Source organism: Xenopus tropicalis, chromosome 4 (assembly GCF_000004195.4).
Source record: "Xenopus tropicalis strain Nigerian chromosome 4, UCB_Xtro_10.0, whole genome shotgun sequence".
NCBI lineage: Eukaryota > Metazoa > Chordata > Amphibia > Anura > Pipidae > Xenopus > Xenopus tropicalis.
Window position 1 is genome coordinate 112,268,527 of NC_030680.2, and position 25,289 is coordinate 112,293,815.

The window sequence follows — 25,289 nt, forward strand, 5'->3', positions numbered from 1 at the left end:
CGTCCTATACTTTTGGTCAAACTGAACAGCAGTAGCTCCAGAGTTCCCCTGCGTCAATAGACGTAGCAGTGCTCAGTTCGAAACACAAGGCAGCAAAGACTAAACAAAGTCGACTGCAACTATAGGAGCAGTATGGCTGGCCTCCTTGAGGGGGTGATAACTGCAGGCATCCACCAGTGAATGTGACTGACCTTTGACTAATTTGCCATGCTCCAATCTGCTAAGCCTGTACCAGGATGAAGTTTTAAAAATACCATATTACTGCCTGTTCTTCTGCTTGACATTTTAACTGGGTCTAGGCAGCAAGCAAGAATATAAGAATATATTTGGTGCTGATCTGTTCTTCATCTTGGTAGAGGTAACTTGGTTTTGCAAAATGCAGCCCATCAGCTGGTTTATAGTGAGACATCCAATCAGATCTCAGTTTATCAAAATTACTTTAGCCTTTTTTTTAGGTTTGTCTCACTTCTACTCAGGGCAAATTTAAAGTGCTTCACTTTTTCATCCAAATCCCAAAGGGTATGTATATCTTTATTTATATATATAGCACTGCTTATGTACGCAGTGCTGTGCTGTAGAACAATAAATTAATACAAACAGGGGGTTATTACAATACAGAGGGTCAAGAGAGCAAGTTGTGAGGGGAGATGACAACAGAAGCCAGGAGACTTCGGAGGCTATTACTGGATGGAAAAAATTAAGACATGCAGAAGGGAACTGAGGATGGAGCAGCTGATTTGTGTTAGTAGAGGTGAGAATCTGATTGTGGATGCACTCTTTGTTGCAAACTTTGTTTCTGAAGAAATCAGCAAAGTTCTGGGGAGAGTACAAAAGGTTAAGTGGTTCTGTTGATGAGGGATGCAGAAGGGTATTGAATTTAGAAAACAGGCATCATGGGTTGGATTTGTTATTGTTTATAAGGATACTGTTTAGCCTTTTACAAGGCAGAATTGAGGCATTACAATAGGAATTTATAATGGATAAAGTTCACTTGTGTACGGGATTTCCTCCACATACGTTCCGCAGACGCATGAAGCATGAAGATTGGAATTCAAAGGAGGCGGTTAGGCAGAGAAAATGAGAAGGCCAAGGTTGCGAAGGATCATCAATATGGGGGTTTAAAGCCCCAAGGATGATTGCACGGCTTTGAGTAGAAAGGAAAAAAGATGGTCAGGTCAAAGAAGAAGGTAGCAGAGGAAGAGGCTGACGGAGGTCTGTAAATGACAGTCACCCACACAGAGAGAGGATGGAAGAGCATGCACTTCAAAAGAGTTAAATGAAAAAGCTGGAGCAATAGAAATAGGTGCAAACCAACAATGTGAATTCCAATTCCCTCACCGTGTCCAGTGGTCCAGGGGCTGTGAGAGAAAAAGAGACCACCAAAGGATAGTACAGCCTCAATGGAGGTATCATTCAGCAAAAGCCAGGTTTCTGTTAGTGCAAAGAGATTAAATGATTTAGAGCAAAACAGATCATGGATGAATGTGAATTTGTTAGTTAAGTGGACGTTAAATAGGGCACAAGAAATCAAAAGGCAGTAAGTGGGCAGAGTGGGAATCTGAATGGCATAAGAAACATCAGATGAACGAAAAGCTTTGAGTATTGGGACAGAAGGACAAGAATGAATATGAGTAGGTATGGAGCAGGGCCCAGGGTTTGGAGAGACATCCCCTGCAGCCAGTAAAAATGGGAAAAAGAATAAGAAGATGTGGAAAGAGGATTTGAAATGATGTGATGTGCCTCCGTGCATGGGCATTAACTGGGGGACAAAGGAGTTGCAAGTGGTTATATAGTTTGAAGGAGCTGGAGTATGTAGATGAGACCAGAGAGGAACATATGTGAATAGAATAGTGACAGACAATGGGAGGGTTAAAGGAAGAGAATACTTAGGGAGCACTGTGCATACAAACAGTACAAATGTGAGCTTTGCCATTAGCAGGTCAGTTGTAGGGCTGTACCTTCAGAGAATGGCTGCGACAGGTGGGTAGGTTCCTCACAAGCACATTAATAAATCTTTATACATTTTACGCAGTCCATTAATTTCAAAAGAATACAGATATCAGGGCAGTCTGTAGTGACTCTCCTTGTAGCTTCCCTTTGTTGAACTCCTTATTTAACTCTTTTAGATCACTTTGGGACGAATCACCCTTGCAAATACTCACCCACAGAAAATGCTCTCTCCTAAGGATAGCCCAATAAATAGGGAGAATAAAAGCTGGGGACTGCTACACATAGGTCTGGGGAATCACAACTGATTCCAATTGATTCTAATCAGCAGCAAACTGATCACCACAAGAGCTTTCTACTTCAAAGATACTCATATTCCTGATTTCTTTATGGTCACCTCTGTTTTCATAATTCCATAATATATATATATATATATATATATATATATATATATATATATATATATAAAGCAAAAAAAAAAAAAATATATATATGGACACCTATTTAATATTTCTTTTTAGCACATGTATTGTATGAACTGGGCTTGCACCTTACTTATCACTAGTGTTCTTTTTTTGCACCCCATGAGTGACACGCAAGGTAGGGGCATTTTGAGAGATGCCCACAAGCCACCCACATAATATGCAGTGCTGGTAGGTGCTAGCAGAATTAGATGACTAGAAGCCACAAAGTACCAATATCAGTTCAATAAAAAAGAATATAGCTTACAGATTGCTGTTTGGTTGCTGCTGGTAACTGTAGCCTCAAAAATAATTTTATGTGATAGTAAAAATGCACATAAATGCAGGAAATCCCTAGGATCAATAGGGTTCCAAATGCAAATATGAAATTAATTCAGCACTCCATATATTGTAGGGTTTGTATGTTTTAGATCATGTCATTATATTTCCTGTTATTTATATAGCACTAACACATTTACATAGAGCTTTACAGAGATTATACAGTCCCTGCCCGAGAGGAGCTTACAATCTAAGGTCCCTATCACACTCACACACACTATGGTTAGTTTAGTCAGAAGCCAATTAACCTGCCTGTATGTTTTTGGAGTGTGGGGGGAAACTGGAGTACCTGAAAGAAACCCACACAGACCCATGGTGAACAAACAAACTCCTTACAGCTCGTACCCTGGCTGGGCTTCGACTCAGACCCCAGTGCTGCAGGGCAGCAGTGCTACTCAATGAGCTACCACCGTTATGCCCTGCATGGTTATGTTATAATAAAGACTTTTGTAATTTTTTACAACTGGAGTACAAAATTAATCTTTGTGTTTTCTATTGCCAACTGTGAATTTTAGCAAATAAGTTCAGAATTCAGCCCCACAGTCTTATTTCCCCATAACATTCAGGCAAAAACACTGAAAGCAATTTTAGCATGAGTCAGTTACACTAACCGGGTTTTGAGTTTGGCAGGAAATCTAACTTAAAACCCCTGGAACCTGTGGGCTGTAAGCCGGCAGGGTCATGGGAGAGTGACAGACAACATTGGGTTAACGTTAGGTAGCAGTACAGTATAGTTTGGGGGTCAGGTGTTAGTAACGGGAAATGCCCGGGAAAAGAAGGGGTATAAAAGGAGAATTCCTGTGGGATACCTGTCATTCGGCATTCGGCCTTGTGAAGAGCTGGAGAGGTGTCCAACCCGTCCACCCACCCTATCATTGTTAATTTTGCTTAAATGTTTAATAAAGATAATAAATTTAAAAAAAAATGGGTAGTGTCGCAGCTGAAGGTTATTGTATCTGAAGTTTGTGTTTGGAGGGAAATTTTTGCATGGTTACAAGGCGGCCTGCTGTGTTTTTATTGGTTATCAAGGGCTGGCTGTTTCAATGGATGGTTTAATATGGTAACAGTTGAATAGTTATATTCATTGTTGTTATACATTTAAATCAATAAAGCTGCTGCGGCCTTTTATCCCCACCATATAAGTTTGTGTGGTCTCCATTTAATTTTGTTGTTTCCATTTATTGTTTATTATAAAGTGCTGTCTACGCTTCCCATGTGCTACATGTATGCAAGTAACAGCAATTCTGTATTTTGTTTTGCTTAAACAAAATATCTATTTGAATAAAGAAAAGTACACAATTCAAAAGCAAGTGCTGATGGCGTTTAATAAGATTCTTCATTAGTTCAGAGAATATAAAGCCTATGGGCAAAGAAAGAACATCAGCTGATGAAATAGCAATAAGAGAACATAGAGTATTTCAATGTATCCATATGTTGCAGAGCTGCAGTTAAGGGTTATAGTTCAGCCACAGTTTAGCTACAGGAACAATTGTCTGTATGTGCTATGTTTGGAATAGAGTCCCCAGAAGGCTGAATCAGATCTTCATCCCAATGAGTTCCTCTAGGAAGAATAGAAAACAATTAACAGTAGAACTTTCCACTGAAGGATTTTTTTTTCTTAACCTCTCTTGGGGGACAAGTCTATGCAAAAGGCTGTGAATTCATAGAAAAACTTGCTTAGATTTAAGCAGCACTGAGATTTTGTTTTTTTAGGGACCTGTTATTACTGATATGCTGCACACTACAGAGGAATTCTAATAGTTGCTGTTTAGCATGTTGCAAGATGGCCTACAAAACTAAAACATGCCTGAATAGTCGTACATACAAAATGGAAACCGTCAGCATAACAAGAACACTAAAATCTTTGCAGTGGCCTGGTGCACACGGCTGTCTAAACAACTCCCCCCCTCCCCACCCGTTGAAAGTGTGTATGCGCCTGCTGCTTATATTTTGCAGTGGGCGCCCAACAGTGTCAGACTGGGACCTCAGGGGCCCACCAGAAAACCTTAGACTATAGGCCCACTCTCCAAACTATTTTTCCTCCTTTCCTCCTCCAACCTCTTTATTCTCCTAGACTCTTTTATTTACATGCTAGCATCTATTCTTCCATCTATTTCTCTTCTTTGTTCCCATTCAGAAATAGGGAATGACCATGAATGGCCAAATCAGGAGCAGGAGGGCCCAATTACACCTTGGCCCACCAGGAATTTTCCTGGTATCCTGGTGGGCCAGTCTGACACTGGCATCCAAACTTGCTAAGTGCATGCTGAGTTTGGGTGAGCTGAAGCGTTTAGCTGAAGTGTTAGACCTCTGAGCTTCTTTTTGGAGCACAGAGACCTGCAATTCCCTTCAGTAATGCACTTTCGCCCTAAGGGGTGCTAAATGATCCCTTCAGTGTGTAATGACTGTTAACAGGGAACCCCAGGTAACAGCTGGAGTGGAACCATGGTCTTCACTGATGCTCTTTTGAGGAAACGGAACATTCTGCTGCTGGACTGAACCTGCACACTTCAGAGATCAGACTAAAGCAAAGAAATATGAGACAAAGTCATAGTGGGGGGGGCAAGCAAAAGGTCATGGCAGTCAGCCAGGGTCAAGATGAAGTCAGGAACCAGATAAACACACTTGGGCAGGATTTGAGAATCAGAAGTTATCTTGGATACGTGTACACAGCACAGATTTTTTTTGAAAAAAGGAGTCAGAAGGGGAATGGGCACCAAGTATTGATGCTGTATTGTCAAAATGTGCCCCAGCATCACAACGTGCACTGCAACAAATTGTGTACATAGACACAGGAACCCAGGGACTACCATGCCAAAGGGGTGTGCTGTTCTCCTGGTACACCTTACAGTACCCCCCATGCAGGTTCCCAGCATTTTTTTTTAAAGCCTTAAACGGAAGCATGAGGGTTTTTAGATTAATGTACCTAGAGTAAACCTTTGCTCAGGGCCTACAACTCCTACAACTCCTACAATAAAGAATTTTCACTCTATATCTTCGAGCTTTTAAAATCTACTGTACCTCAAATTCTTGATGACTATGGAAGACCATGGGCCCCAAGAGAGCATCAGTGAAGATCAGGGGTTCCCCTTCTGTCACCCAGGGCTCCCTGTTAACAGTTGTTACACACTTAAGAGATCATTTAAAACCCCAGGGGTGCAAATGCAGGAGCACTAAGGGAAACAAGAGCATACTTACTGCTCATTCCAAAAGCACTTGCACCTTCCTGTGTCTTCTGCTGCTTGACAAGTGGCCTAAATGAATGAGGTGCAGTGATTGTGGCAGCTGGTCGGGCACTTTGCGATGACTCTGACCTATTGCTTGATCATTGGACTTTCTGATGCATTCATCCCTTCTGTGCTGAACCTTGGAGATTTTCTCTGCTTACCTTCTTGTAATTAAATACACATGCCAATCTCTAGTTTAACTCTTCTGGTGCCTGGTTTTCTGTTTGTTCTGTCCATTAAAGCTATTTTATGTTGTTTAAGTCCTTCCTGTCTGCCTGTTTCCCAGTCATCCTCCAACTAATCCTCTACTATAACACTATGGGGCACATTTACTAATCCACGAACGGACCGAATGCGTCTGAATACGTTTTTTTCGTAGTGATCGTTATTTTTGCGACTTTTTCGTATTTTCCACAACTTTTTCGTCGCCATCGCAACTTTTTCGTATTTTCCCCGACTTTTCGTCACCTTAGCGAAATTTTCGGATTGAATGAAAGAACGTTCGTTGCACAGTGCACTGATCGGGATCAAAGTCAGAAAGGTTTTCCCGGCGTTTACGATTGTTCAATATGAAAAATTTGCCAAAGTACGATAAAGTCGTGACGGCAATGAAAAATTCGTGCAAAATACGAAAAAATCGCGACAGCGACAAAAAGACGCCGACATTTTCGTTTACAATCTGAATTTTTCCCATTCGGGATTCGGATTCGTGTATTAGTAAATGTGCCCCTATGGCTGGTGGCCCCTGAAACTCCACTGTGGCCCCCACTGGTTGTGACAGTATGAGCTGGTCATGGCAGGAGGCCCTGCTCTGTAAAGATTACGGTTTTAAAAGACTAGAACAAATTAAGCAGCCTTCCTATTACAAGTATATGGAAAGTGGAAGAGAAACTATATAAATTTATGGCTGTGGACTTTTAATCTCCTGCATTCCCATCAACATTAATTTAAATCACTGATGAAAAATGCATTAAGTAATAGTCCAAAGTTGTCTTAAAAGGCAACTTCTGGCTACTACAGGAAGCTTATGTAATCAGGAAAAACATCTGGTGTGGCACAGCCCTTACATAGCTTCTCTTCCACTTTCTACTATGATGATATGGAGTTGAATTCTACTTACATATTTTAGTGCATCTTGGATAGGTAATTTGTGTTTTTGCACAGAGCCCCATTGTGCCAGTAGTGATAGCGAAACCAGTTTTACATTTAAACTGGATAAGGTCACCATGTTCAAAAAAGACTGAAGCTTTATCCTTGGAATCTAGTTCCAACCCATTCTCGTCAAGCTGGTATTGAGATATTCGGCAAATTTCTGCAACAGCAAATATTAAAGTTATAACAAATAAATAAATAAATACATAAATATAATATTGCATGTAGGTAAATTATTACATTATAAAATAAGAGGAAAATACAATTATATAGAAGCATAATCAGCATAGGTTTTTCACTGACCAGAGTTGGTTTTATGAGTACCTAGCCCTCTTCTCCCACACATAAGCTGTTAGATAATCCATTCAGAGAGGATGGTAGGTTTACAGCACAAGGTCATCCTTTGGTTATAAGTACAGGGCTACCCTGTGATTTATACCCACCAACACTCTCTAGCTTGTGTGTCTGAATGACGCGTAAACTACAGAGTGGTGGAGGGCAGAAGGCACTGAGGAATCTTTATATAACTCTTCCTTCCCAAACAGTAACAAACTGCAATATATAAATATACAATGATAAGCTCTGCCAGCTAAAGAGCACTGCTTGCTCATACTATTACTCCAGCATATGTGTCCAGGGCATTAAAACGCAGTCCCTGTGAGTGAGTGTAGGATTGGTCAGAGCAGGGATGATATTGACGTAGTTGGTTAAGTATGTTGAAATATATAGACAAACAATCCCTGTTTTGGCATTTTTTAGCAAACAAAATGTTTTCCATTCAAGATGAAGTGCTAAGTAGTATCAAATTACCTTCTCCATTTAGATTGTAAGTTCCATTGAGCAGTGCCCTCTTTTGACTGTATCAGTCAATATTTATATATAATCTGTATGTATGTTGTAAACATCCTTCTAAGTGTTAAAGCAGAAGGAACGCTTAAATCACATCACATAATTTGTTATTATTTGTGGGTTTTGAGTTAATTAGCTTTTTTTGTTCAGCAGCTCTTCAGTTTGGAATTTCAGCAGCAAACTGGTTGCTAGGGTCCAATTTAATCTAGCAACAAGGCAGTGGTTTGCAAGAGAGACAGGAATATAAATAGAGGAGGGCCTAAATAAAAAGATAAGTTAAAAAAAAGTAACAATAACAATAAAACTGTAGCCTCACAGAGCAATAGTTTTTGGCTGATGGGGCCAGTGACCCCCCCATTTGAAAGCTGGAAAGAGTCAGAAGAGGAAGGCAAATCACTCAAAACTATATTAAATAAAAAATGAAGACCAATTGAAAACTTGCTTAGAATCGGCCATTCTATAACATACTAAGGGGCCGATTTACTAAAGGTCGATAAAACGAGCGATATAAACGAGATTCTTATTTTTTGCGACTTAACACTCGATTCACTAAAAGGACATGCGTCATAATTAGGAAGCGATGTTCTTTGCGTTATTTAACTCGCGATGAGCGTTTTTCTTGCGTTAATTCCAGCCGTGTGTGTTATTTCCCACTGCGCGCAATATATATTTCGCCGCTTGCTATATTAACGCACGATTTAACACACGTAACCACTACGTTCGTAAAACTACTGTTCTGAAAATGACCATTTCCCTGAAAACTGGAGGCTGCATCACACTAGGGCCAACACATACTTGAATAAATAACACTGCAAAGTCCATATTGTGTTGCCAAAAGCTCATAACCCACAATTTTCTACAAATACCGCCTGCCCCAAGTAGGTGTTAATATTCGCACAGACTCATGCAATATTTAGCGCGTTTAACGCTTCATATGTGTTTGTGAATCATTTATTCATTATTGTTTCTATGCGAGAATTAACGCAATGCAAGGTAAATAACACATTGCATTTTTTTTGCACATGCGATATGCGTCTTAACACATGCAAAATGACTTTGATGAATCGGGACTTAATTATCGCATGCTTTTTAACGCAAAAAAAACATGTGATAAGTGTTATCTACCTTTAGTGAATCGACCCCTAAAAGTTAGTGTGAAGGTGAACAACCCCTTTAACCTGATACCCTGGGCTGGTGCTCCTGTTCGCTAAAAACTGCACCGGGCCAGGGTATTTCTGCAGTTAATCCTTGTCGCCATCTTCTTCAGAGTCTTCTGATTTCTTTTTGTTCCAGTTTGGGCAGGCACATGCTCAGGGGCAGGCACATGCGCCCTAGGCAACCCGGTTGGCCAACTCCGCCCCCCCCGCCCCCACCCCCCCCGAAGGGCGCATGCGCGCCAAAGCACAGGAGGAGGTGCAGGGGGGGCGGTGCGATCGGATTGGTCATTGCCTCCACCACTAATAACAAGCGGCGGAGGCAATGACATAGTAGCTCTAGGGGTAGGCAGGAGAGGCTCCTGTCTGGCGCCCCTGGATCGTTGCGCCCTAGCCAGCTGCCTCTTCTGCCTGCCCCTAGTTCCGGCCCTGCACATGCTCAGCAAAGTGAAAGCCGAACTTAGAGGCAAAAAGCTGGCTCTTCCACCCTAGTGCACACGACCACATCCTGCTGAAAAGAAGAGAGAGGAAGAAGAAAGATCTCACTGAAGACGTCCTGCAGAAATACCCCAGGCTGGCGCAGCCCTGTCAAGCTTAAAGTGTAGAATGTAGAATGGCTAGAACATGGTTAAAAGGTTCATAGTTAGCAGCCTTCCTAGTACAGTTTGGAAAGTAGAAGAGAAACTATGTACTGTAAATGTACTCACCTACATTAGTACACTTTGGATAGGTAATATGTGTTTTTGCACACAGTCCCACAGTACCAGTAATGATAGTTAAACCAGTTTTACATTTAAATTGGATAAACTCTCTATCTTCAAAATACACTGATGCTTTATCCTTTGAATCTAGTTCCAACCCATTTTCATCCAATTGTTCTTGAGATATTTGACAACTGTCTACAACAGCAAGAATAAAACAAATAGAACAGCAAGAACAGCAACAAATAAATACAGACATAAAGGAAACTTTGTACAGAGATCTGAGTGAAATGATTGGAGATGCATGTTCCTATGCTGCTGCCACTGCTCTGCTCTGAGCTAATAGCACTGCTAGTAAAGAAACATTCCTGTATTTCAGCAAGTAGGAAAAAGGGCAAAACTTCCCCATCCTATCTCCTATTCACTACAGCACATGAGGTAGTAAAAATGGCCCTGTCTGCTTGTCATGGCTTCCAAAAATATGAAATGTGTTGTGGCTGGCACACGAGGAAAGATGACAGGCAGAGGTCCTTAATTCACTCTTCCATGTTTAATAATCAAGGTGCTTTTCATTTAATATTTTTAGGAGTGTCAGTGGAGCATTTTACCTTCCCTGACTGCTGGTGCGCCACAAGCATAATAGATAACACTGCTTGTATTGATATGCTCTAATGGGTGTTTTGGGGATGAGAACTGACTGTACTTGCTGTACAAGTCTATACAAGTCTTTAAGAACTATAGGATGTGGCATGGATGTGTTAGGTACCGCTTGAGACTAGACATTTATTGTTATAACTATTGTTTATCATATACCTTTATATTTAGGCTGTCTCTGAAAATGAAATCCAGCAAAAACAAGCTCCGGAGTTTAACTTTAACTTTAAACTTTAAAAATCTCAACTGAAAATTCATAAATAGGAAGTGGTTGTAATAAAAAAACATACAAAACTGAACTTTTGTACACTTTTCAGTGTCCTTTGAGACTTACCAGCGCTTCTACAGGTTGGATAATTTATCTTTTTATTATTGCATACTTGAGTCATTGTATCTATTGGAATCAATCCTTCCTTACACAAAAAGTTAGCTGTTTTGCCATCTTCAATTTCAGTGCTTCCATTTACAACTATATTCTTTTCATCCATAGCAATAAGTGACAATAAACAAGAACCTGAAAATACATTTATTTTAATGATAACACATGCCAAAGGTATTAAAGAATACTTTAAAATAATCTCCATACAAATCTGCACTCTTTCCTTCTTGCCCTTTTTAATCCAATCTATTCGATTTCTTTCCAGGGCCAGTCTTAGGCCAATTGGACAGATTGGGCCCATGACGGCCCTGCACCATGGAAGCTCATTCCTTGCCCATCCCCCCAACTCTAATTGGCCCAGCCTTCTCCAAACCCCAGTTCCCAGTGCCTTTAACCCTGATTGTCTCAGTCCACCTCCAACCCCAATTGGCAGCAGTCACTTGGACACAGGGAGAGGCAGAGTAATGACCATGTGTGCCTATTGCATATGTGTGGCTAGCTACTCCTGCTGACCTCAGGGAATTTTAGTTATTTTATTGCCCAAGAAACCTTCACACCTACATAAGGCATTAATTATGGCTCGTGATTATGTCACAGTTATAGCAATTGCCACTGTCAGTCCCGGGCCTAGACCCTCGCTGCCTTCCTAGGTGAGGATACTGGTGAATATTCCGGAGGAACAGTTCCAGTTGTTTGTTAGTGGTATTAGGAGCAGTGGAGTGGAAAAGTAATTAGTACAGACAGTTGCGGAACTATAGAGAAAGCAGACCCCGTAGTTGCAGGAGAATGGGTGATACTGCTGGAGAGGTTGAGACAAGAGAAATCAGTAGGAGCCTGAGGAAGCTTTAGTAGGAGCCTGAGGCAGGGGACAGAGACACCAGGACCCTAAGGTTTGGAGAACACATTAGTGGAAATTGGGGACAGGGACCCAGTGAAAGAGCGAATCAAAGCACAATGTGGCATGCACTCAATCAGACACCAGGGCAGCGGTGAAGGTTAAACAGCTTTATTCATAAATACATCCTGCCGCATTTCATGTGTATAAACATGTAGTCATAGCGTGTCAGGATGTATTTATGAATAAAGCTGTTTAACCTTCACCGCTGCCCTGGTGTCCGATTGAGTACGTGCCACATGGTGCTTTGATTCGGTGTTTCTCCCTGTGCTGCGGGTCTGGACCACAGATAAGGAGCAGTGAGTGACCTGACTCTTTTAAAGATTTTTTTTTAAAGGATTTCTGAGTTGTGTGGCTAATTGAACTGAGTTAACATTTCTAGTGAAAGGCTTGGGGCATGGGCACCTGAGCCCTGTATTTAATCTGGTGAGCTTGTCTCTGTATTTAGATTTTAAATTGTTTAAAATTGTAACTGATAGCCAACAAGTTCCTTTATATATATATATATATATATATATATATAAAAGGCTGTTTTAACCTAAGATAGGTTGGGAGCCACCTTTTGGTATAGTATTGAACCCAGTAAAAGGGGGCTTGAGTTATTGTGTGTAGCTCTAAAAATATATATATATACACACATACACTAAAAAAGTGTTCCCACACTTATCTCCAAACGTTCTGTCAAGGTACACGGCATATAAATAAAATGCATATGTTTAGTAAGGAACAGCACCCTCTTGTATTAAAATATTTCACATGTCAGTTCTTTCCTTGATAAGGGTCCTAATGTGGACCAAAATGTTGGACATAAGTGATATGTGAAATAAGAGTTTTCCCATAAGTTGTCTCTTTATGATGACAAAATATATGCAGCCAATGGGAAGAAGCCTGCCAAGGGGTGAAATGTGCATTGGCATTGTGGAGGCATTTTGGAAAAGGAGAACCATCACTGGCTGCATATATATTAACTTATTTGTTAAAGGGATACTGATAAGTGTTTACTTTTACCTGAAAAGAAGGTGAGAATCAGTGACATTTAGGAAACAAATGTTACTTTGCTGTGTAAAAAAGTTATTGACACTATTCTTGCATGGAATCTATTTCCTGGCACTTATCTGACTATTTCTATGTCTTTTCTGGCACACAGTGCTATGTATATGCTATGCTATGTATATGCTATGCAAATACATGAATTCAGAACTGATGATGTAACAAAACTTAAAGGGATATTTTAAAGGATGTGTAAGCTGTGTTGTGTTAATAAAGCAATGTTAGCATTTAAAAGGCAGGTAATCACAGTATCGCTTAAAGGGTTCCAAAGGCCCATTTTTGTGAACACACTCCCTAAATACCACTCCCATTTTACAAAATTTGGCAGGTTATTTAAAGTTTGAACACATTTCTTGGGGTTTTGGGGTCTCGTTTTATGTGTTATTACAGTTTTGTTAAAAAAACTGAAATTACCCATTAAGTGCAGGTGTAGCTTGTTAACTTTTCTGGGCTCTCTGCCAGAAGCTACTTTTTAATTAAGTTTGAGAAACATTGTATCTTTTTAACATTCAGTGCAGGTTCAGTGCAGGAGATCAAAGGGAAATGAGGGATTTTCAGAGAGAATTCAGTACTGCGGGCTGAGCTGTCAAAATCGGGACTGTCCCACAAAAATCATGACAGTTGGGAGGTATGCAACGCACCAGGGGAACAGTGGAAATACCACCACATCCAAGCTGTGCTAATATGTTCACCTGCATGTAATTGATCAGACCAGGCTAGACAGGTGCATTAGCTCTGCTATTAGTTATTAGGAGCATTTAGGGGTGCAAATACCTTTTTGAGTGGCATAAATTTTGTATTAATCTCTACCCTTTGCATTGGTGCTTGTGATTAAGTTTCCTGATGAGGGAACTTGTCTTTTTCTGCTTTGCCGAAAAATTCCTGAAACAGCAAAAATTTGCAAAATGCATTGAAGTTGCACATTTTTTCGCGACTACCACAATTTTTTTCACGACCTTTGGAGTCTATGGGTGATTTTTCATGGCTAAACCTGGTGAAAATTTTCACTGATCACTAAAGGCTGACATTCTTTTCTGCATGTCACAAAGTAAAACGTAATACTCACCTATTTTAGTACACTTAGGATAGGGCAGGACACTTCTGTTGCACTGTATTCTTAACAACTTCTCATCAGATATTTCATAGCCATATAAACATGAAAATCCAATCCACTCATTATGGCGGCTGTAATATTTTTTATCCCTTATCCATTTCATTTGAATATTGTTAGCTTTCATGTCTCTTTCTGAAGTAGTACAGGGCTCTGAGATAGAGAGAAAAATAAAATAAAACCAAGACAGAAGGTGATTAAAGCCTAATTTTTATTGGTAAAGAAACAGAATGGTTGAATGCATTTACTTTTTATAGGGGTAGGATACTCTATGGGGCACATTTACTAATCTACGAACGTCCGAAAAACGTCCGAATGCGTTTTTTTCGTAATGATCGGTATTTTGCCGCCGTTTACGAGCGCTCAGTACAAAAAAGTCGTGACAATATACAAGCAAATCGTAACGGCTACGAAAAAGTCGCGACAATTTATGAAAAAGACGTAACGGCTACGAACAAATCGAAAAAATACAAAAAGTCGCTAAATGTTCGTTTCCAATCCGAATTTTTCCCATTCGGATTCGTGGATTATTAAATCAGCCCCTTTGTGTTGAGAGCTAAGTGGTTTCCCAGTTAATTACTTAGCCTTTCTAATGTTTGTTCCTCAGTCCTCAAAGTGTGTAGCAGGGGTACCTCTGGAAAACTGCTGCTGCTAACATAGTAGGTTAGGCTGAAAAAAGACATGTATCTATCAAGTTCTGCTTTTTTCTGTCTAAGAGAAACCTTCCTAATCAGTAACTGATCCAGAAAAAGAAATGAAAACCTGGTTTGAAGCCGTCTCCAATTTGCCTCATAGGGGAAAAAATTCTATATGACTGAAAGAGAAAATAAACCCTTTAATTTACCTTCAGTTTCCCCATAGTGCCCCACAAGTGCTGCGGAATTGATTGCACTTTTATGAACAAGTACTACCGAATAAATAAATTAAAAAAACAAAACAAAGAATTGACTGGAGAGTTGATTTTATTGTTTGCTAAAACCAATTTTATATTAAATGAATTCATTGTGAATTATTTTGAGAACTGACCATATTAATTAAATGAAGATAAAGCTCTGCGTGCTGTAAACCACAACGATAAAGAACTGCTGAGCACTTCTTCTAGCAATAAAGCTCTTAATTTCCCCCATAAATCTGTTATAAATTGCAAACGTGCTATTATCAAACGAAAGGCAGTTTGGATCAGTAAAAAAAGAATATATTAAAACCAAAGCTACTATGGGTTAACTGTCACTTTCAAGCACTTTTGTAACAGTACTGCAACCGCATATATTAAAGTGGATAAATTGAGTAAGAATTGAAAAAATGCCTTGATTCATGTTTTGCTGCTATGTTTAAGGCTATTTAAAAATGTATAATTATAAATATTTTTTAACAATACAGATTAAATTTCGTTCATATTTAACCAGCTGTTTAAAGGACATGTAAACCCCAAAAATCATTTTTTTTAGTGTTTAAAAAGATATTTGTAGATTGTAAGCACTTTTGGGCAGGGCCCTCTTCACCTCTTGTATCGGTTATTGATTGCTTTATATGTTACTCTGTATGTCCAATGTATGTAACCCACTTATTGTACAGCGCTGCGGAATATGTTGGCGCTTTATAAATAAATGTTAATAATAATAATATTTCTAAATGTAATTGCTATTGAAAACAGCATTAACTGAACTTGTTGTTACTTGTTAAACAATGTTGCAAAGGTCAGTCTCCTCCAGCAAGTCAGGTCTGTTGGTGTTTGAAACTTTAATTTTACCCAGATTTTAAGTTTGTGGTCCCACCAGTTTATAATGCATTTCAGTGGGTGTTTCTCCCTGATTTTACATAAAAATGTTGTTGTAATGTTCCCAGAAATTGCTGTTCCTCTAAAATGGTATTATTAGTAAAATAAAAAGGTTTAAAATACTAACCCGATACATACTTTGCCCTGGTTCTGACTGTAAATAGTAAATAGAGGTCCAATTAGTCTGCCCCCCATACAGTCATGCACAAATCACTTATTGCTTTAGGTTGTGCATCTGACTGTTAGAGAGGTCTTGCATATGGCCCCCATAGTGTAATATTAATTCTGCACTGCTTAACCCTTGTAATATTGTAAAACTGACTTGTGCTTAAATCCTTTGAGTACTTAAAGAATACAATGGTTTAACATATTTCCCTTATTTTACATATTCCCAGATTTTACACTATTTTTTCCTGGTCCCCAGAAAAACATAAAATATGGGTTCTACTGTAAAAAGACTAAAAAAGGACAAATGTGTAAGGCATTTATGGAATGAACAGGCCACATACCTATACAGATTGGTGGATCATCCCATTTTCCATTCCTACATACAACCTCTCGGTTTCCTTCAAGTATGTAATATTCTGGACACTTATAAGTCATTACTGTGCCATGTTTATTGGTACGTTCTCTGGTTTGTAGGGTGTCCCCAAACTGTACCACAGGGGGAGGCCCACAGCTCTGTCCTTCTCCTAAAAAATAAAGAAGAATGAGTTAACATTCATTTTTGGTTGAAATACTTTGGCAAAGTGTAAAAGTCAGGAGAAAGAATCAAAGTTGAGAAAGGCGGCAAGATAAAGTCAAAAGGGCCATGACAAAATTTAAAGAGTTGAGACCTGCTGTATGCAGGGGTCTCCCTTCCATGTACTAACTAAGGCCAGCCCTGCTTAGCTTTCCAGATCAAAAATATTCATATTTCCTGATGGATATACAGAGTAGAATAAAAGTGAAGTAAAGTTAGGGGGGGTGGGAACAAACAGTGACAATAAAAATAGTTATGGGGGTTTCATATATTAAAGTTCCACCACTCCAACGTCTGACATTCCAGGCAATGCTACTTAGACATTATAAGTGAAACTGGCAATGCATTTTTCATACCTTTCATAGACATCCCTAGGGCAGACTGACTTGCATTAGAGTGAAATCTGAAAAAGTTACTCTTTTCCCTGTACAGTGATTTTTTTTCTGCCCACGGAAAAAACCTTGGATTTACTGAGGGGCATTCCCCAGTGTACCGGTCAATGGTAAATGCACCTTTATGGTAAATGTACCTTTATACTTTATGTGAAAAAGGATTCTAAAATCTTAATGGTTTTTAGTATTGGGGTGCATTGAAAAACAAATCAACTGTAAGAGTTCAATTTTAGGGTTATTTATATTTTTTATTTGTGTTCAGGTCTTCTACTACTGATATTCCACTCTGACTTCTAGATTGTTGCCTGGTTGCTAGGGGAGTAAGCCACACTTCAAGCCTGAGATTTGCAGAGCATAAAATGTTAATACAGGTATAGGACCTGTTATCTGAATGCTTGGGACCTTATCTGAATGCTTGGGAATAAGGGTTTTCCAGATAAGGGATCTTTCCATAATTTAGACCACCATTCGTTAAGCCTACCAGAAAATAAGTCAATTCATTAATAAAAAAAATAAATTATTAATGATCTGAAAACTCATTATCTTGAGGGATCAAGATTATTTTGAGGGATCTAGAAAGATCAGAATTATGGGAAGGCTTTCTTCCAGAATGTGTACTTCAATTAAACAATTACAGTTTTAGAAATTGATTTTCTTTTTCTCTGTAATAATAAAACAGTATACTTGTACTTGATCCCAATAGTATTATTTTCCTTCTAATAAGGACTACTTATTTCTTAGCTGGCATTAAGTACAAGGTACTGTTTTATTATTATTACAGGGAAAAAGGAAATCATTTTTAAAATTTTAGAATTATTTGATTAAAATGGAGTTTATGGGAGATGGCCTTCCTGTAATTTGGAACTAATACGTTTTCAGATAACAGATCCCATACCTGTATTTCAAACAAAAAAAACCCTGCAAATTATCTTAGAATACTGATTTGTATGCCCTACTAAAAGTTAATTTTAATGTGAAATACACCAAATGATACACTCCTCTATGTATGGAGAAATTAAGAATCGGGGTGCCAGCATGCCTGCCCTTGGGATTAGCCTTTGCATGTAGCATGTATAATGAACCTCACCAACACAGTACCAAATAGAACAGCTGAAATGAATGGACTAAAGTTTATGCAGAAAACTTACTTCTACATTCTGGCAGTTCTTTCCACTGAGAATTTTTACAAATTGCTGAATTTTGACCCATGTTAAAAACATAACCTGTGTTACATCTAAAAAAGGCTCTGTCCCCTGAGTTGTAATTATTCTTCTTAATCATTAGCACAGCATTGGGTATTTCTGGAGCTGATTCACAAGATGTAGCTGAAAGTTAAAAAAAAACAAAACACAATTGAATTAACAGATTTTTATTTAATGTTTTTATTATTTTTATAACAAAAGCTGAGTAAAGTGAGAAGGAACACTAGAAAGGAAAAATGGGAGAAGAATGAATGCATGGCAAAATTAGTAAAATGAGAAGATTGGGAAGTTGAAAGGGGCAAGTCTGCAGTTTATTATTTAAACCAATATTGTATTATATCACATAACATGACAGGAACATTATTTTTTTGAGTGCAGAAGTCAAAGTGGTAAGTGTTTCAAAAGCTTTGGGGCATATAGGTTATTTAGTAAATAATTAAATTTGCAGTGTCTTTGCAGTCTTCTGTAAAATGTATTCTTGTTCATTTAGTAAAAGTCAAACTATTATCAATAGAAACATGGAGTATTTCTTGCGGTATTTCAGAAAGGTAAAGTTATTATAAACTGTGAATAAATGGGATAGTAAATAGTGAGGTCCAATTAGTCTGCCCCCCATACAGTCATGCACAAATCACTTATTGCTTTAGGTTGTGCATCTGACTGTTAGTGAGGTTTGCATATGGCCCCCATAGTGTAATATTAATGCTGCACTGCTTAACCCTTGTAATATTGTAAAACTGACTCGTGCTTAAATCCTTTGAGTACTTAAAGAATACAATGGTTTAACATATTTCCCTTATTTTACATATTCCCAGATTTTACACTATTTTTTCCTGGTCCCCAGAAAAACAAAATATGGGTTCTACTGTAAAAAGACTAAAAAAGGACAAATGTGTAAGGCATTTATGGAATGAACAGGCCACATACCTATACAGATTGGTGGATCATCCCATTTTCCATTCCTACATACAACCTCTCGGTTTCCTTCAAGTATGTAATATTCTGGACACTTATAAGTCATTACGGTGCCATGTTTATTGGTACGTTCTCTGGTTTGTAGGGTGTCTCCAAACTGTACCACAGGGGGAGGCCCACAGCTCTGTCCTTCTCCTAAAAAATAAAGAAGAATGAGTTAACATTCATTTTTGGTTGAAATACTTTGGCAAAGTGTAAAAGTCAGGAGAAAGAATCAAAGTTGAGAAAGGCGGCAAGATAAAGTCAAAAGGGCCATGACAAAATTTAAAGAGTTGAGACCTGCTGTATGCAGGGGTCTCCCTTCCATGTACTAACTAAGGCCAGCCCTGCTTAGCTTTCCAGATCAAAAATATTGATATTTCCTGATGGATATACAGAGTAGAATAAAAGTGGAGTAAAGTTAGGGGGGGTGGGAACAAACAGTGACAATAAAAATAGTTATGGGGGTTTCATATATTAAAGTTCCACCACTCCAACGTCTGACATTCCAGGCAATGCTACTTAGACATTATAAGTGAAACTGGCAATGCATTTTTCATACCTTTCATAGACATCCCTAGGGCAGACTGACTTGCATTAGAGTAAAATCTGAAATAGTTACTCTTTTCCCTGTACAGTGAATTTTTTTTCTGCCCACGGAAAAAACCTTGGATTTACTGAGGGGCATTCCCCAGTGTACCGGTCAATGGTAAATGCACCTTTATGGTAAATGTACCTTTATACTTTATGTGAAAAAGGATTCTAAAATCTTAATGGTTTTTAGTATTGGGGTGCATTGAAAAACAAATCAACTGTAAGAGTTCAATTTTAGGGTTATTTATATTTTTATTTGTGTTCAGGTCTTCTACTACTGATATTCCACTCTGACTTCTAGATTGTTGCCTGGTTGCTAGGGGAGTAAGCCACACTTCAAGCCTGAGATTTGCAGAGCATAAAATGTTAATACAGGTATGGGACCTGTTATCTGAATGCTTGGGACCTTATCTGAATGCTTGGGAATAAGGGTTTTCCAGATAAGGGATCTTTCCATAATTTAGACCACCATTCGTTAAGCCTACCAGAAAATAAGTCAAATCATTAATAAAAAAAATAAATTATTAATGATCTGAAAACTCATTATCTTGAGGGATCAAGATTATTTTGAGGGATCTAGAAAGATCAGAATTATGGGAAGGCTTTCTTCCAGAATGTGTACTTCAATTAAACAATTACAGTTTTAGAAATTGATTTTCTTTTTCTCTGTAATAATAAAACAGTATAATGTACTTGATCCCAATAGTATTATTTTCCTTCTAATAAGGACTACTTATTTCTTAGCTGGCATTAAGTACAAGGTACTGTTTTATTATTATTACAGGGAAAAAGGAAATAATTTCTAAAATTTTAGAATTATTTGATTAAAATGGAGTTTATGGGAGATGGCCTTCCTGTAATTTGGAACTAATACGTTTTCAGATAACGGATCCCATACCTGTATTTCAAACAAAAAAAACCCTGCAAATTATCTTAGAATACTGATTTGTATGCCCTACTAAAAGTTAATTTTAATGTGAACTACACCAAATGATACACTCCTCTATGTATGGAGAAATTAAGAATCGGGGTACCAGCATGCCTGCCCTTGGGATTAGCCTTTGCATGTAGCATGTATAATGAACCTCACCAACACAGTACCAAATAGAACAGCTGAAATGAATGGGCTAAAGTTTGTGCAGAAAACTTACTTCTACATTCTGGCAGTTCTTTCCACTGAGAATTTTTACAAATTGCTGAATTTTGATCCATGTTAAAAACATAACCTGTGTTACATCTAAAAAAGGCTCTGTCCCCTGAGTTGTAATTATTCTTCTTATTCATTAGCACAGCATTGGGTATTTCTGGAGCTGATTCACAAGATGTTGCTGAAAGTTAAAAAAAAAAAAAACCACAATTGAATTAACAGATTTTTATTTAATGTTTTTATTATTTTTATAACAAAAGCTGAGTAAAGTGAGAAGGAACACTAGAAAGGAAAAATGGGAGAAGAATGAATGCATGGCAAAATTAGTAAAATGAGAAGATTGGGAAGTTGAAAGGGGCAAGTCTGCAGTTTATTATTTAAACCAATATTGTATTATATCACATAACATGACAGGAACATTATTTTTTTGAGTGCAGAAGTCAAAGTGGTAAGTGTTTCAAAAGCTTTGGGGCATATAGGTTATTTAGTAAATAATTAAATTTGCAGTGTCTTTGCAGTCTTCTGTAAAATGTATTCTTGTTCATTTAGTAAAAGTCAAACTATTATCAATAGAAACATGGAGTATTTCTTGCGGTATTTCAGAAGGGTAAAGTTATTATAAACTGCGAATAAACGGGATGGTGAAATATTTATCTGCTGATGCGCTGCATTTAGGCTTATGTTTTTGAACCTTTAAAGTGACAAACTATATTCAGAGCAAACAGGGCAACACTCAAACACTTACAAGTACACTTGGGAACGTTTCTCCATTTCCCTTCGTCACATTTAGCTTGATCATCTTCAGATATTGTGTATCCAGCCTGACATGTATATTTGGCACTTTCACCATGTTTGTACTGTTGTTTCCATACAGTAACTAATGCATTCTCAATGTCTGGAGGTTGGTCACATGATTTACCTGTAAAGTTTAGAGACAAAAGAAGGATCCTTCAGGAAAGTGAAGAGACATCTGCCTTTGATTTCTACATGAACTCGGCAAGGTTTAAATGGGGAATTGTCAGGTTCAGATTTTTAGCCGTTTAACACATAGTAAATTTTAAAAAAAAAATCGAGAAAAAAAATCTGATGGTTAGTAAATGGGCCCCTATATACTGTATACATAAAATAATCAAGCAATTTTGTAAAATACTTATTTTATTCACTTTGCCTTTTGGGTCTGCCTTTTTCCAATCTAAAATGACTCTTTAATGTATTAAGTGGATTTTGTTATTATGTTTCCAATCAGGTCTTATCCCAGTGATACCCACCAGGCAGCCCTTGGTTGCACAATTGTAACTCCCATAACAATTGCACACTGCCTAATGTAGAAATCCCCAAGATTTGGGGCCCCTAGGATGGGTTCTCCTTAGACAGGCACTAGAGGGTGGCCTTAGGGAATTGGACACCTAAAGGTGGTCCTAGTTGTTTTTGTGTGAAAAGGGAGTTTCCCTGCAGTTCAGGCAGCAGTCACTGGGTGGTGTGTCAGGATATAAAAAGGGAAGGCTTCCATGTTCAGCAGGTTTTCTAGCCTGGGACCTCCCTCTATTCAGAGGTGCATAATGGGTTAGTGTCTAGACAGCAGATGGGAAGTGGTAGATCACTCCAGGAGTGGTAGATTGGTTATTTAGTAAGGGCAGATATCGCCCCTACAGGAGCAAGTGGGATTAAGATCCCCCAGCACTACATTGCTGGAGTCAGGGTGTATAGTGTTCAGTTCAGGAGATTCCTAATCCAGTGGGTGCTCTGGCGTGAGTACCGGGGTGAGGTCTCAGGGGAGGGTGTCCGCCTGGCGGGAGTACCGGGGAGAGCCCTAGAGAGGGTCTCCTGGCGTGAGTACCGGGGAGGTCCCAAGGAGGGTCACCTGGCAGGGGGTACCGCGAGTAGCCCCAGGGAGAGAGGTTCTCCAAGGAAGAAGTGTGTTACCTGACTTGTAATTATGCTCCTGAATAACCTGCCTGTCTGCAAGTAATAAACTAAGTTCTACTGGTTCAACATCACACCAGTGTCCTGGTCTCTTCATACAAAGTGGATCCTCAACTGCCTGGTAAGCAGCTAACCCAAAGGGAAGGGGCAAGGTACCGGGAGTTACAGGGAGTCCCTAACCCAGGATTTCAGTACAGCATCAAGTTTCCCAGGGAAGGGAGTTATAGTTTCACCTATACCTACCCTGGGTGGAGGCACGCCATTCAGTAAAGTATACCTGTTCCCCCATAGTAAGCGGGGGCTCAGGGCTCCTGTAGCACCAAAAGTATCAGCAGGTAGCAGCACTGACACAAAAGTGGGCTACACTTATAAAATTGCTGACTGCAATTACTCATATAAGGAGTTCATTGCTAGATTAATTTTCTCTTTATTAATGTGTAGCTCTGATACAAGCCCTTTAAAGAGAAGGAAACTAAAATCACTAGTGGTGCAAAGTTTTTAGACTTCCCATAGTGATTCTAGTCACTTAACTCCTACCAGCCAGGGTACAGTTTGCAGAGTGCCACTCTCCACTGTTGCACCCTAGTAGGGGACATCTGGGAAGCCCACAATTAATGGCAGGTTGGTGCTCATCAAACAACCCCAACCCGGCCAGTCTAACCTCATAGCTTAAATCTTCCATCCCCTTTACCAGTTTAGTTGCAGTCTCTGCACTCTCTCCAGCTCATTAATATCCTTCTTAAGGACTGGAGCCCAAAACTGCACTGTATACCCTAGGTGAGGCCTTAAAGGAGAATGAAAGGCTAGTAAAGAGTTAATCTCAAGCTGCAGGCATACCTTTAGTTGTCTCAATAGCGCAAAAAAGCATGCGATAAGCGTTATCTACCTTTTAGTGAATCGGCCCCATTATGTTCTAGGCCTATATTCCTTAGTTTGATCATTAACCTTCTGTGAGGTACTGTATCAAATGCTTTAGCAAAGTCCAAGTAGATGACATCAACTGCCATTCCAGCATCGAGGTTCCTGCTCACCTCCTCATAAAAGGCGACTAAATTAGTCTGGCAAGATCTGTTACGCATAAAACCATGCTGGCACAAACTAATAGTATTGTGAAACTGTATTCAAGTACCCTATCCCTTATTACCCCTTCCAAAAGTTTTCCTACTACTGATGTCAGACTAACAGGACTATAGTTTTCAGGCTGAGAACGGGATCCCTTTTTAAATAACGGCACCACATTAGCAATCCGCCAGTCTCTCGGCACCATGCCAGACCTCAACGAATCCTGAAAAATTAAGTGTGGCAATCACAGCGCTCAGCTCATTTAATACCCTGGGATGAATCCCATCCGGTCCTGGACCTTTGTTTACCTTTCTTTTTACTCCTAGCTGCAATATCCCTTTCCATCTCTATTTTAGCTTGCCTGATAGCTTTTTTGCTTTATTTGCTTTCTTGTACCTGATGAAAGTTTCCACTGTCCCAGCTAACTTAAATGCTTTAAAAGCATGTTTTTTCTTACCAACCTCGACACTAACACTTTTATTCAGCCATAAAGGTTTTGCTTTGCGATGCCTCTCCTTGCTTACAAGGGGGATATACTGTTGTGTATACCTGCAAAGCAATTCCATTAGCATATTTAGCATATTTACAAACCTACTAGCTTTTTCTGACTTAGCCACCCCATTACTCCAGTCAATGTCCGGATAATTAAAGTCCCCCATAATAACAACTTGACCCAGTTTTGAAGCCTCCTCCATTTGCAACAATAGCTGGGTCTGATCCCCCTCATCTATACGGGGTGGTTTATAGCATACACCAATGATCATTTTCTTTGTGACCTTCAGCCCTACTGAAATTTCTACCCAAAGAGATTCAACATTTTCATTGGTAATGTCTTTACTAAATGGCTTTAAATCTGACTTTACATAAAGACAAACCCCTCCACCCTTTTTAATCTCTCTGTCCCTCCTAAAAAGTATGTAACATTTCAGTTCACGGCCCAGTCACATTTTTCATCCCACCAGGTCTCAGTGATACCTATTAAATCATAATTTTCAATATATGCAATAGCCTGAAGTGGATCTGCTTCTCTCAGCCAGACAGAAAAGTGCAGGGCTGAGAGAAGCGGAGATATGCTTCGTCTGACCTTGCCTTAATGGACATTAGTGTCTTTGCTGTAGTATTTGGTAAGATTCAGATTTACAACATTTATTACAATTCAGTCTAATGACAGACTGCACCTGACTGAATGTGAATATCTTTATTCTCTCCGTTATTTAAGTACACTGCACTGATATATCAACTCATAAACCTGATATAAGCTTACCTTGTGCAAAGCAAAACGAAGGGCAAAGCAGGAGAATGCAGAATTTGTACGCACTCATGTTTTATCGCTCTCCTGTTTCTTTTCTGTCCTGAAACTTTCCGCAGATTTATATCACCTCTGACATTTGGAAGGGTTGTAAATGATTGACAGTGTTGCTACTTTTGCCAGTAACTATACTGGCAGTAGACCCCATGGTCATTGGGAGAAAACTTCAGTGTGAAGGGGCCTGGTGCATACCTGTCTCCCCCGAAACTTCACTGACAGAGGTAATGCATTTGGCTCTGCTCCCCCAAGGAATAGTCCCCTGAGCCCT

The 25,289-nt window shown here is 39.1% G+C and overlaps 1 protein-coding gene across 1 annotated transcript; it reads right to left on the reverse strand.

Annotated features, from left to right (window-relative positions):
• Positions 1–4,046: 4,046 nt before the first annotated feature.
• LOC100492100 (coagulation factor XIII B chain) lies at positions 4,047–25,079 on the reverse strand. The gene is made up of 11 exons (XM_031901047.1): positions 24,977–25,079; positions 21,473–21,646; positions 20,732–20,908; positions 18,960–19,142; positions 17,979–18,155; positions 16,206–16,388; positions 13,875–14,072; positions 10,819–10,998; positions 9,837–10,028; positions 7,095–7,286; positions 4,047–4,308 (listed from the first exon to the last, which is right to left on the reverse strand). Coding segments are annotated over exons 1-11 (1,716 nt in total). The 5' UTR covers positions 25,035–25,079; the 3' UTR covers positions 4,047–4,306.
• Between the last annotated feature and the right edge of the window lie 210 nt (positions 25,080–25,289).

Bases quoted from the DNA above. Each gene is read 5' to 3' on its own strand.
- LOC100492100 (XM_031901047.1), bottom strand. From the start codon at position 25,034: ATGAGTGCGTACAAATTCTGCATTCTCCTGCTTTGCCCTTCGTTTTGC. The intron at 21,647-24,976 runs GTAAGCTTATAT...TAAACTTTACAG, and splicing joins TTCGTTTTGCTTTGCACAAG to GTAAATCATGTGACCAACCT. The intron at 10,999-13,874 runs GTGAGTATTACG...ATGTATTTTCAG, and splicing joins TCCTAAGTGTACTAAAATAG to GTTCTTGTTTATTGTCACTT.